The sequence below is a fragment of the Aedes aegypti genome, chromosome 1, assembly GCF_002204515.2.
Source record: "Aedes aegypti strain LVP_AGWG chromosome 1, AaegL5.0 Primary Assembly, whole genome shotgun sequence".
Classification (NCBI taxonomy): Eukaryota; Metazoa; Arthropoda; class Insecta; order Diptera; family Culicidae; genus Aedes; species Aedes aegypti.
Genome location: NC_035107.1, coordinates 215,110,252 through 215,124,435, shown reverse-complemented (window position 1 = coordinate 215,124,435; position 14,184 = coordinate 215,110,252). Strand labels below are relative to the sequence as shown.

The window sequence follows — 14,184 nt, the reverse complement described above, 5'->3', positions numbered from 1 at the left end:
TCTTTTGTTCTCATGACTTTTACTGTGCGCCGTGTGTTGGTGCTGTCTCGCTCTCTCTCACGGGAAACTTGAAAACAGAGCGCACAGTAAAAGTCAAACGTTTTATAGCATGAATAGGCTCACTACTAATATTTCTATTGCTGTCACTCACATTATGTTAGAATTGCAGCGCCTATCAGGGCTGCCACATGTACAGATTTCTCTGTATTACACAGTGACAGTTCTCAAAACTGAAAGCTGCTTAAAGCAGGTATGCCATGCTGTCAGTGAGACTGACAGCAGCCTGAAATATTTAAATTTATGGTAGTTTTTATGGTATATTCAAAATGGAATTATTTCACACAACGTAGGGTTAAAAGTAGATGTAAGGCAATACATTTTAGTCAGTTAGAATCGAATCTTCAAGAAATAAAGTTCGTTTAAGATCAAAGCCAAATAAAGTGATTAAAAAGTCGATAAAGTGGTGATTCTTGTGGTGCCAAGTTCCGTCGATAGTGACCACCCCCGGTAGTGTCCAACCCTGTCCGTGTACTCAAATAAAAAAATAAAAGTGTTCAAGTAGGCTTCAATCATCCTTAGGGTGCTCATCTTGCCCCGTCTACCAGTCTACAGCTTTTTCATATATTTGGTTGATTTCCTTCATACAAACTTCAAGCTCGTTTGACTACCAACTCCCATTACAGTTGACGGTTTTTCATCAAAATTAATTTAACAGTTGCTTCTGGGGGTTCAAATAATTGAGTCATTAAAAAAAAGATAAAGAGGTATTCGATAAGCTCTAACGAGATCTGATAATGGTTTTCCGGCAAAAAAAATTAGGCTTACACTTATTGCACGATAATCATTACCACATCGTTACATATTTGATTGATTATTGATCACATTTCATTACGAACACTCCTTATATTCCAGTGCAAATCAACAATGTTTCCGTGAACACGTCGCTGGTAGACTTTCAGGATCTTTTCATTAAATTTGGCGACATTGACTACTACCGAGAGCTGTACCTGGAAGAGGACATCAGTAAGATTTGCTTCATCAAGTTCAAAATCGATCTGTCCGCCGATTTGGCGTGCACCTACAACCAGCGGATGCTCAACGGTAAACGGATCTTGATTCACCGGGCCAAGGAAACGCTGGTGGCAGAAGATGACCATTCGGTGACGGTGGAGAATCTCAACCCCGCGACAACGGTCGAGCAAATCTACGACGTCTTCTCCAATGTCGGAACGGTAAAGTACGTGCAAAAGCAGTCGCCGAACAGTGCAATCGTGTGCATGAAGGACAAGGACTGCCTTAGCGAAGCGTACAACGTGACTTCCATTCCGCATTCGAAACACATGGTCGTCAACTTGAGCAATGGTAAGAGTGTAGGCAGTAGGGTGCGGTTTATTTTTTAAAGTTCTCAAAACCTGCTCTTCTGTATTCAAATCACTTAAAAATGAAAAATTCAAAGTTTGAGCCAAAAACATTAATGTTTGAAGGTGGCTCAAGCGATTTGAGGGTGATTTGTTATGTTATAAAATATGAACTTTAATGACATTTTCATAACTTTGTTATTTTTGAAACAATTTTGATTCTTTTGACAACATTATTTTCATTATTTTCCATTCATAAGTTTAATTTTTAGGAGAATGGTGCTAAAAGATTCAAAATTAGTTGAAAAAGAACAAAGTAATAAAAACACACTGAAGGTCATATCTTATAACTGGAAAATGCACTTCTTTTTAAATGTTTCGAATTCAGGAGAGCACACGAGCTTTTGGTTTTGAGAACTTTCGAAAAATAAGTCGCACTCTAGTATGCAGTCCGTTAACTTTTCTTTAGTTTTTCATAAATTGCCAAACTTTCAGACTACCAGAGTGGTTTCTACAAAAACTTTTCCTCTAAAGAGCGAGCCTTCTCGATCGATCAGATTCAATCTATTCTGAAACCTCGTATTTTGCCGGAATTCCATCAGCTGGAAATAGAACGCCGCAACGAAGACGTCCAAGATGAAGACAGTTCTGCAGAGAACGAACCGCAAGGCAACCCCGAAGAGATACCAGTAGAAGATGAGGAAGACCTTCCTCCGGCGTCCAAGCGAACGCGAATCGATGACCATTCACAAGTTGAAAATCCAGCGAAGGAATGCCCACAGACGTCGGAGTTCAACCCTGGCGAATCGGAATCGGAACCGCTGCAGAAAATAGAATCCATCGTTACCACCGTGAGTCCCATCGAAGTGGTACACGCTGTGCATCCTATGCCCAGGCCTCGGTTTGGCTTTCCTGGCAGTGACGAGCCTCGCATGGGATATGGCCCTAGATATCCCAATATGTATCCTCAACAGCAACCGGGATGGCAGAGGCAACAGCAGATCGCTGCCATGGCCTACAATGCTGGACCTTCTCATCCAGGGCCTCGTGGGCCGCCTAGACCGATGGGTTTCCATAGGCCTCCTTATTATAACTAAGGCTGGGTGGGCAAGTAAAACTAAGTGTAGATTAGAGTTAAAAGAGTATTTCTGTATTAAAATTTGCTGATCATTGTGGGCACAATGCTAGATTATCTCTCGTGTTTGTTCGACGTAGAAAAGAGTCCCTGTTTTTGGAGATAGACACATCTTTGAGAACTCGTCCATTTTTCTATTTTTATCATTTAATGGATCATTGAAGTTCACTCATTTGGCACTCACCGCATCAAAACAGCGGCGCCACGGTATATGGGATTTAACTAGAGATGGGCAAAAATAATCGGAGCCGTTCAAAAGATCCGGATTACTCAAAAGAACGAGTGATCCATGGCTCTTTTTCGGCGAGAGTCGGTTCATTTGATAAGCGCGGATCAGACAAAAAGTGACCAGGAAAAAATGAACCGATCTTTCCTCTATTCTCCTTCGTTCACATCTCGGCTTTATTATAACGCTTGACACGTGCCTCGCTTTGCGTGCCGCGGCACACATGCAAACTAGTGATCCTTTATATGAGAGATACGCGGAAGTAAAATGGAATGATTTGGCAACAGACCAGCAGTGCTGAGTTTGCTCTGCATCGAAAATAATATTGTAACACTGGCATGACTTCCTCATTGCTAAAAAGTGTATTTTGCTTCGTTATAGATCATTGAGCTACATTTCCAAACTAATAAACAGCAGAAAAAATCAACAACTAAATATTGCATTGATAAAAATTAAAAAATGAAAATATTTCATTTTTTTTGCTCAATGCAAATCAACTTTTACCGAAATAATTTCGAGCAAATCACATTACTTTTCAAGGAAAGTTCAAAACGAACATAACGCATGTTCGTTTGGCTCACGCTTTGACAGCTCTCGTTGCTCGATTGGCTCACACTGTGACAGAAATGTCAGCTTCCGCAAATCTCTCTTATAAAGGATCACTAATGCAAACACAGTTTACTGCAGCTCAGCTCTCTCGGCATACATACTAAACAACTTTCGGTTTGGCGAGTAGGATCGTGGGTTGGGAAAAGAAGATATAAACAATGAGAGAACTAAAGATGTGAATATGAATGGTGCGACGCGTGTCGCGCAATAGAGAGTGAATCGTTTTTTTTTTCGTTCGTTCGGTTCAGATCGCTCTTCTTTTGTAAGCCGCAGAGCCACTGAACCGTTCAAAAGATCCGGTTCACTATAATAAGTGATTCGGATCGGACCCGTTCACTAAAGTGAGCCGTTTTGCCCATCTCTAGATTTAACATTGTGTCAGCATTTCATAGCATAGCATAGCATTTCGGCTATTTTAATGATCCATTGTAATATACAAAAAAACTTACTCCTATCCGGTAAGAAAGGCCATAAAACTTTATTTGTTACTGATAAGCAGTAATGATTCTCCCGCAGAGTAAAATTTGAATTATTTTTTTCAGAAATTCTACTCAAGTGTTTAGCAGGTAATAAATCTTCTGATGTTACCCATGCAACCAGTAGGCACGATAATGCGGCATAATAATAGCATTATATGCGCATTAGACTGGCCCAGCTCAGTATGGGAGAAAAATAAAGTTCCATAATTCCACGGGGCACCCTCCAGAATTGTTCCTTAGGGTTAGAGGAAGACTTCCTGAAACTTTCAGCTCATTTGGTCGTTCCATGAGCTGGCGCATTTGAATTGAAGTTAATATGGGATTTCCAACTCAAACATATGGGAAACAGTACATCATGCACTGTTAGGTTCAGGAAAATTGTTGATCGCGTTGAATTGAACCAAGAATGTCAAAAACACTACTTGATACCATATTCAACAATATTGTAGAAGGTTGCATGAAGATTAAAATTGAGAAAATTGGTGTTTTAACTATCTGAAGTAGATTTCAATATTGCTTAGTACTTCTTCAACTTAGCTGGGTGGTAGCCACTAAGCGCATCATAGCCACCTATGATGCTGGGCGAGCTGCGGTACAAGGTTCATCCATAAATGTGATTGTACGGGAGTGCTGATCTAAGCCTACCTTTCAACAACTGAAATGTTAATGAAAATGAGCTCAAATCCAGATACAATCTTCTGCAATTATGTTCATTATGATATCAACTAGTGAATTTGTCATTCTATGCTCAATCGAACGCGATTAACTAATATACGGAACGAAACAGTGACATAGGGTCAATTTTCAATATATTTGAAACGAATATTCCATACAAACTTCGAATTGAATGCGCCAGCTGGGGGAGCAACCAAATGAGTTGGAATTTTGAGAGAGCTTTTTTCTTACCCTAAGGCACATATCTAGGGGGTGCCCCGTTGAGTTTTACAACTTTTTTTGTTTAAGGGCCAGTCTAATGCGCATATAGAGCAGTGATTTGATTGTCGTTTGAACTTTGTATATGCATATAATGCCAGAAAAGGCGAGATAGCGTGCTATTATAATGCAAAGATATGAGCCTATGCATGCTATAAAACGTTTGACTTTTACTGTGCGCCCTGTTTTCAAGTTGCCCGTGAGAGAGAGCGAGACAGAACCAACACACGGCGCACAGTACAAGTCATGAGAACAAAAGCACTTTTCGAACCGAGTGTTTTACGCTTTCGCGTACGCAGCCAGAGAGCATCCGCGAACGCAGTCAAGAAGCTTGCACGCGAGGTAAATGAATTAATGAATGAAAATAAAAAAACACAAATAACAAGCAGAAATAATATCAATTTTATTACTTCTAACGTTTTTCGTCTTTATTACGATGACTTCCACCTTTTGATCCTTATTATTATTATATATCATTATTAGTTCTCATTTGCGTCTCGAACCTGCGACCCCCTTATTGTTAGATTGGCGAAGTCCTGCTGCTTTGCTTCTTCGGCCTCAGAAGATGAATATTGTTGTGGTGAAAAAAGATTAATTTGAACCATCACTTTTCCATGTCATGAAATCTGCGATTGTGGTTGTGAGAAGATTTCGTTTTCATACCACAACATGCAAACACTAGGCACGTGGTATACCTGTCTAAACACTGGATAGCATTTAACACTTCAGTCGTCGCGCTGTTGTATTTTGTACAACACTGTTGAAAAACCTCGCTTTTCGTTCACAACAGCAGCGTGGTGGTTCTGACGGTGGCAAACCGCGCGACGACTGGAAGGTTAAATGCCTTATATGCGAATGTAGAACCCCCTTGAGTTTTAAGCTGTTTAAATCGTTTCTAGCTGTTTAAAGCCGTGATAAGCGGTTTTAAGCTGATTCTAGCCGTTTAAAATGGTTTTAGGCAGAGTCTATGAATGGAGAGTTGCGCGAAGAGTGAAACCAAATCTACCTATCGAACTGTCAAATCGTCTACCTATCGAGCAGACCAGCAAAACAGATAGGGGCTATTTTCGAAGACGAAGAAGAACAACCATTCAAAGAAGTCTCTTCGCGCAACTCTCCATTCATAGACTCTGTTCGAAGGGTTTTCTCCACCATTCTATGCAGAAATTCTCGATTACTTTTTCAAATCGACGTAAGTAACTTTTATACGGTTTTGAGAAAATTAATAAGGAAAAATCACAATCTATCTTCTAAAACTGTTTTAAAATGAATCACCTTTTTAACATTTTTTTGCCGTGTACTTCGCTCAAATTTTGCATACACTCAGCTCACGTTCAAAAACTGGGTAGTTTCTATTATTTCCCACAAAAATAATTATAAGAAAATGATAAGCCGTTTCATTCAGTTACTTTCGACGTTTTTCTACCAGTGTAAAATCGGCTCAAGTAGTGTTTTGTTTTGATTCGTGGTTAAGTCACTTTGTCTCTCCGTACAGCGGGGCGGCGAAAGTAGTGGTTAGGTTGCGAAAGTTGAAAATCTTACTTTCGTCGTTTTGTAAATCCGGAAAATAAACGTTCTAAAAGTGAAAAGTTGAGTTGGTACAGAGCGGTACGTGTAGAATTCCGCCTGCTTAACACGTAGGATCGATAAAGTAAGTTTGTATACTTTTTTGATTTGAGTCTGTATGAATAAGTTTTCGAGAATTACTCCTGTAGTTGTTTCAAACATCTCTAAATTAATTTCCTAAATAAAGCCTCAATTGATTCTTCAAAAGGTTTCACACCAGCAATTATGCCAGTAGTTCCTACGATTATTCCCACAGAAGTTTTATCAGAGATTACTTTGGAATTTCCTTCAAAAATATTCAGGGATATTTTCAGGATTTCGTACAACATTTTAAAAGAAAAGGATTTTAAAAGAAAATCTTGGGGGATATCCTAGGAAAATTGATGAACATTTCCTGGAGGACTTGGAGCTTCATGAAAAATTTATAAAATAATCTTTGAAAGACTTTCTGAAGATATCCCTGATGTGATGTCAAAAGAGATGTTTAGAATTTTTTTTAGAAAAAAAATCAGGTTTTATTTTTAAAGTTTTTTTTTATTGGACGACAATCTTGAAATAATTTATTTGAAACTCTGTAAAAGAAACAATAAAAGAACTTATTAAGGTATCTTCGAAATATTAGCTGAAAAAATGGGCGAATACCTTAGTTAACTTCTGTAAATACTAAAAAAAAGTCAAAACATTGTTATTTTTGTTTTGTTTTTCTAAATCTTTGTAGCTTACAAAGAATTACTAAACATTGCTGAAAAAACACTAACATCTTCATAATCTTCTTCTTTCAGGTGCTACGTCCTTTTTTCTTATTTTCAAGAATATATTTAAAGGTTTTATTCATTAAAGAGTTTACAAAAAAAAACTCTGAAGAATTCTTGAAGTCAACCATGAGGAAATTTTCAGAATCTCTAAAAACAAACCCCTTATGAATTTCGAAACTACAAAAAAAACTATCGAACTGCTAAGTTTTAACTAAAAGTTAAACGAATCGGTGAAACGGTTCAGAGCCTAAATGAAATTTCAGAAAAAATAGAACTCTAAATCAAAAACTTTTCTAAATTTCTAAAGCATCGAAGAGCATCTTGAATTATTTGAAAAATTAAAAAAAAAATCTTTGAAGCATTCCAAATGAAATTTTTAGCTCATATAGGCGCAGAGCAAATTTCTTCAGCAATTTCATAAGTTTTTTTTATTTGTTTCAGGCTTATATCCTGATTTGCTGCTGAAAAGGAATCGCTAAAGAAATTTCTCGCCGATTCCTTGCAGAAATATTCTACAACGACTCCTGCTTGAACTAACGTTCCTTTTTAAACTGCGTACTGCAATAAAAAAGCGCTTTCTTGATCGATTCCTTGCAGGAATTTTCCATGCATCAAGACAGGCCAAGAAATTTATTTTCAGCAGCAAATCAGCATTTATTTAAGTAAAATTTCATATACAAATCTTGGAATTCCAGTACTACCTCCAGAGGAAATTCATTAAAAAAACAAAAGTGATTTTGGATTACATATTTAAATCCAGAAATAACTGGATATCAATAACAGCAATGATGTTTGCATAAGTCAAATTTAAAAGGAATTCAATAAAAGTATATTTAAAAATATATGAAGCAAATATGTCTATGATTTACTCCTCGAAGAGAAGGAATTGATAAAATGCTCCCGATAGAACATCTGGAAAAGTTTCTGAAGGAATTGCGGGAAAAAAGTCAAGTGCAAGTTTATGGTAAATATATTGAAGGAATTCTAAAATGTCAAGAAGAATTCCTTATGTATTTTAATTTATAAGAAGCTCCTAAAAAACGAAATGATCTCCAGAAGAAAACATGAGGCATTTTTAGGAAATTCATGAGGATCTCTAGACCAAGATCACAAAGCAACTCCTTAAATGATTCCAATACAAACTGGAGGAGGGTTGTTATTTCGTTTATTTATACAGGCATATATTTCAGGTGTACAGTAAATAACACCAGTTTTTTAGTTTTACATGTAGATGATTTTAGAACACTTAAAAGCAGTGCTGGGAATGGTAATAGTAGTAGGCTTGAATTTTGAGAAAGTCACGTGGCTCTCTGACTACAGTAGTTCAAAAACGTTAAATCTCATCAAGTAGCCTATGTTGGGTGCATGAATTTTCTAAATCGTTAGTGTCATTGAAGGCTCTAAATGCGGGAAATGCAGCGGGAAGTAGAACATTTTTCTACAGTAATTTTGAGTTGCCCCTAGCAACGGGTGTTTTGCAATTTTCAAGGCTTTTTTTCTACAGCAGCGATGGGCGTGAGTTTCACTGTCTTCGCTGACTGTGATTGGCTTTGTTTGGCTACTGTAGATTGAATTTTAGATTTTTTCCCAACCCTGCTTAAAAGTTAGTGAAAACCGAAAATTTGCACAACTGATGTAGAAATTATAAATGGATTTCAAAGTTTTTATAAGCCATTTAAGAAGACTGAACATTTCAACAATAATATTGGGGGAATCTTAAAACATTGAAAATTATTAGAAATTTCTGACAAAAACTGAAGGTTTCTGATAGCTTTTGAAGATTTTCAAATCATTTTTAGATTATCAAGGAAACTATACCGCTAAATGAGTTTCTGACGAAGAAATCTTTGCAAAAATTGAAAAGGAATGTATAGTAGAATTCCCGAAGCGCTTTTCTAGTAAAAATAATCCTGAAACAGAATTCAACAAAATAACCAGAGACGAAATTCCTTGCGAAATATCTGTAAGGCAGCGTCCATTTATTACGTAACGCTAAAATTGGAAATTTTTGACCCCCCCCCCCTTCGTTACGCTTTTTGTATGAAAAATTTTAAATTTCTGTATGAACCGTAAGTAGGTATTTCTAGACGAAGAAACTGTTTCTAGAATTTCTAAAATTCAAGGAGGAGTCTTAATATTTGCCGGATGATTCCGGCTGGATTATTGAATCTTTGCATTTAAGAATTCCTCGAAACAATGAAAAAATTGAAGATCTGAATTACTCATATTCCTGTTCAGGGGGCAGCCCAAGGAACAATTGGAAGCTTTTAAGATACTTATACATTTAATAAAAGCTTAACAATGGCTACAATAGCTTAATATTTTTTAAGTTGGATCATTCATTCAATAAAAATTATTTCCGCTTATTAAAAAACTGTTATTCCACTTGAAGTTTGTGGTTTAAGTAAGAGCTTAATAAACCTCCGAAAATACAAAAATAGTTGCTCTTGTTCTACTAAACAAAATAACTTTAACAATTCGCTGATTAAAAGCTTCTATAGGATGTACTAATCAATTTGGTAAAATATTGAATGTTTGACTAACTACAAATCGTACAAAAGTTGCCATCTCTAATACTTAACATATTGACCAGCATGATCAGCAAAACTATGAAATAATGCGAACAACAGTATATGAGTATGCTTTTATTCAAGTAAAACATAATATGTCTGCTTTGATGTTGTTTTATGATGTTTCAAACGTTTTTTAATATCCAATCTTAAACTATATATGCGCATATTAATTTCCGAACTCAGTTCAATTTTACTTCTCGAAGAGTTTGGATCGTTTTATTTTGCTTCTCAAAAATGGATAAAATTTACAAAAAGTACAAAAAAAGCGGATCATTTTACAGAAGCTTGAAACGCACACGTGAAAAATATGAACAAATTTTTAAAAATATTTGTCCTGCACTTAAGGATACAAGCACTAATTACAAAAATATATCCAGTGAGTCGGCTCGTAAGTCAAAAACAAAAACGTATCCATGAATGCACCTTCAACGTTGAAATCTCTATTTTTCTTCAAGCTTCTTACAATGAAGTCCATGAAAACACCATGAGCATGGTGAATCCCGAACAATGTCAACGTAGAATCGATATCCAGGATTCGAGCAAACATGGTGATGTTTCTGAGCAATGCAATGAAAACAGTTTTGCAAGTATCGTGGAATACATTAGTCCTGAGAAGAAGGATATTCAAAGTGCAATGAAAGAGTGGTCTTTACAACATAATATCACTCACAGAGCATTGAAAGATTTATTACAAATAATGAGGTACCAGTACAATGACAAACGACTACCCATGGATCCGAGGACATTGCTTGATACTCCACAAGGTATAGGAAAATTATGTATCGAAATGGCAGGTGGAAAATATTGGCACTTTGGACTACGAAATTGTTTAGCACATTGGTTCGCTAATCTGTCGAAAAACATTTCAATAAGCATCAACATTAATATTGATGGACTCCCGATACATAAGAGCTCAAAATACCAATTATGGCCAATTCTGTGTAATGTGCATGATTTGCCTGGCTTAAAACCGATGCCCATAGGAATTTTCTTTGGAAACTCAAAACCCTTGAGCGTAAATGCTTATTTAACGCCATTCGTCAATGAAATCATCCCCATTTTACAAAATGGCATTATCGTGAACGGTTTCAAAATCGACATCAAAATTAGATGCTTTATTTGCGATTCTCCAGCTCGGGCTTTTGTAAAAGGTTTATTTCAATACAATATAGTTTTACATATGTTCGAAGTAGGTATAGCAATATTCTATGTTTCAGGAGTCGTAAATTTCAAATGCACGATACATGGCGAGTATTCCCACATCTCTCGCACAGTCATCTTTCCATCTCTACGTTGTACTCCTAGAACTGATGAAAAGTTTCGCAAGAAAATGTATGGAAAACATCACAATGCCGAAGAATCGCCTATATTGAAAATAACTGAAGTCGATATGATCAAGGATTTCGTTGTAGCTGACTCTCTCCATCTCTTAGATCTAGGCGTGATGAAACGACTTCTGACAGGCTGGAGAGATGGTTCATTGGGATTCATCGGAAAACTGAGCGCATTTCAAATTAAAAAACTATCAGATAGAATTATCAAAATCAAACTGCCATGCGAATTCCACCGTAAAATAAGAGCTCTGGATTGTTTAGCGTTTTGGAAGGGTACGGAATGGCGAACGTTTTTGAATTACATTGGTATTGTCGTGCTAAGAGACGTGTTAGATGAAACAATATACCACCATTTCCTCCTTTTGTTCACCGCAATTACGATTTGTTCGTCAAATTTCTATACAAATTTGAGACCTTTGGCTCAAATACTTTTCGAAAAGTTTATTGAGGAATTCAAAAATATTTATGGAGAAGAGTATGTCACTAGCAATATACACAATCTAGAGCACGTGGTACCTGACGTTGAAAGGTTCGGATCTCTTGATTTCATTTCCGCATACCCGTTCGAAAGCTACTTATCTCAGCTTAAAAGATGCCTAAGACAGGGAAACAATTGTTTGGAACAGGTAGCAAATAGAATCCTTGAGAAAAATGCTGTAAAGAAAATTCAACAAACAAACAAACCTTCCTTTCCTAACTTGATCAAGCGAAGTAATAACATAAACTGTTTAATTAGAGATGGATTAACTCTTAATCAATCGTTTGAAAATTCATGGTTCCTAACAAAACGAAATGAAATTGTTGGAATGTTAGACGCTTCATACAACGAATATGGCCAAATTATTATTCGCGGTTATGCTTTGGCGCTACCAAGAGATTTTTTTGTTTTGCCAATCCGTTCTTCGTTGTTAGGTATTTATAAAGCAAACATATCTTTCTCCAATTCACCAGATCAATATCAACCAACAGACATTATTTGTAAATATATCATAGTAAGTTATAAGGATGACTACCATGTTTTTGTTCCACTGTTACACACATTTTTGTAAAATGAAAAGATTCTGTGCAAATAAAAAATACCGTACGTTTATTTCGTTCGATAGCGTTTACATTGTCGAAAAACGTATAAGCAACTCTTCCAGTTTCGTCTATCTCTTTCTATTCGATAGGTATTCAAAAACGTAAATCAATAAAAGGTTTAGAACAAACTTAAAACTTATCTTCATATAGAAAGTCAAATCAAGTGTAAAATCATTAGCATGAATAGGGTCCTAAAGCCCTGTCCCAATTTTAGTGCCAAACGCGTAAGTTTAGGCCAAAAACACATGTTTACTCAATTTTCTAATGTTTTCCGTTGGTTTAAGCCCAAAAAACATTTTTTTTGATTTTGTCGCATCCTTTGGCTTAAACTCAAATTTTGGGTGTATTTTGTTTTCCGTGTCCCTTACGAAATGTCAGATAGGAACAACCCCAGTGGTCGAACTAAAACCCCTGTGGTGTTTTTGTCGACTAAGCGAACGTCAAACATGATCAAAAGTGTCAAGGTTCATTTATGGACCAAATTTTTAAATTAAAGTTTAAACATGATATAGCCATTATTTGAGCGGGAAAAATTGCTAAAGTAGTTGCAGTAACATGCTTTTTCGTGTTATTAAATAAAAACAAGATTTCATTTAAAATTTTAGGACCCAATTGATACGAGGGTCAGACTCTTCCACCTTGCTCACTAGCATCTCACTATCTGATCCTCTGGTCCTAGGATCCGTCATCAATTTGGGAATTTTTTTAAAGTAGTTTTTTCGTTCAAAATCATGAAAGTTCACATGAAAATGTGTTCACTGCATTCTACTTTCCAACCACACAGTGAACACATTTTTGTCGACGAAATTTCACTTTCGAACAGAAAACCTGCTGCTGAAGTTTCGATGATGACGATTATTACGATGACGGAGCGTTGAATGTTCGAATAGAACTTCCGTTCAATCTAAAATACTAACTCTTATATTTACTGTATATCGATCTATTGTAGAATACTTATAATTCAACGATTTATTATTCTCTTTTTAGATCGGCACGAGAAACTTGATCGAGCTCTACGGTTTATTTCACTGTTTGCTGAGGGATGCTTATCACTACCGGAAGTGCCTTCTGGCTTGTATTTTTCGGCTCTGTCCACTAACAGTCCTACACCACCTGAAACGGCTCAGCCGTTATCCTGTATCATTTAGAATATTCTTAATGCAATAAAAATTGTAATAAATAATTTATATTTAGTTTTTTTTTTGTTTCAAACATATCTTATCTTTCTATTGCGCGCAAACCCCAAAATTTTAAATAAAATTCGCTTCAATGGTTGATTAAATTGCTTTTATCGATTCCAAAATTATAAGACTCAATTACTCAATCTGTGGGTGATTTAATATCATACACATTATATAAAAACTAAAAAGATAAAAAAAGCAATTTAATCAACGATTGAGCAGAATTTGTGATCCTTTTTCGTCGTTTAAATCGGTAAGATTACATAGCTTTCATATTACATCGCATCGATTACATTTTGTACGTTGAATGTATTACATCGTTCGCCTTTATTACACCAATAGCCCGCGAGTACGTCGGGCTGTGTAATATTACACAACCGAGGGAACGACTTGGTTGCAGCAGTTTCGATGTAATATTCAACAACTTGTTTTGCTGTGCACCCACCCCATCGTAACGCTTTTTGTATGAATATTCTGATAGATTTGTATGAGTTGTAACATCTCATGGACACCCACCCACCCCCTTCAGCGTTATGAAATTTGTGAATGGGCCCCAAAGACGTCTCGTAAAATAATAGAAATAATAAACCATAGAAGAAGAATGTCGCTGGCGTCGCTGTCGGAACATCTTTTGCTGGCGGAGATAGGCGGGGCTATAAATGTCAACGCGAAAATGTATGCAGTTTGACACTTATGTACCCAACATGTTTCTGAGCGAGAACAAAGGGAACACCAGCGACATTATTCTTCTATGGTTTATTATTTCTATTCGTAAAATGGACCATTGCAAAAAAATCTTGTGCTTGATTTCCCATCGGTTGAATTTTTCCGTGCACACGTTCGCTAACGAACGAAACGCTTCCCACGTGTCAAAACGAGCGTCATCCAACCGTCACCGCAAGCGTTTGCGATGACAGTATTTTGACTGACGAAAATTGCGTCGTTGCCTCCCCAT

The 14,184-nt window shown here is 36.5% G+C and overlaps 1 protein-coding gene across 2 annotated transcripts in view; it reads left to right on the top strand.

The window, feature by feature from the left end:
- The window catches only part of LOC5577057, a 38,311-nt gene extending 35,761 nt beyond the window's left edge, over nt 1-2,550 (top strand). Inside the window, exons 11-12 of one of the 2 annotated variants that reach the window (XM_021857536.1) lie at nt 913-1,362; nt 1,854-2,550. In XM_021857536.1, the coding sequence (XP_021713228.1) occupies nt 913-1,362; nt 1,854-2,455 (1,052 nt within the window). In that variant the 3' untranslated portion in view covers nt 2,456-2,550. Of the gene's footprint in view, nt 1-912; nt 1,363-1,827 lie in introns of both variants that reach the window. The other variant, XM_021857537.1, reaches the window with a different exon arrangement.
- Nucleotides 2,551-14,184: the final 11,634 nt, after the last annotated feature.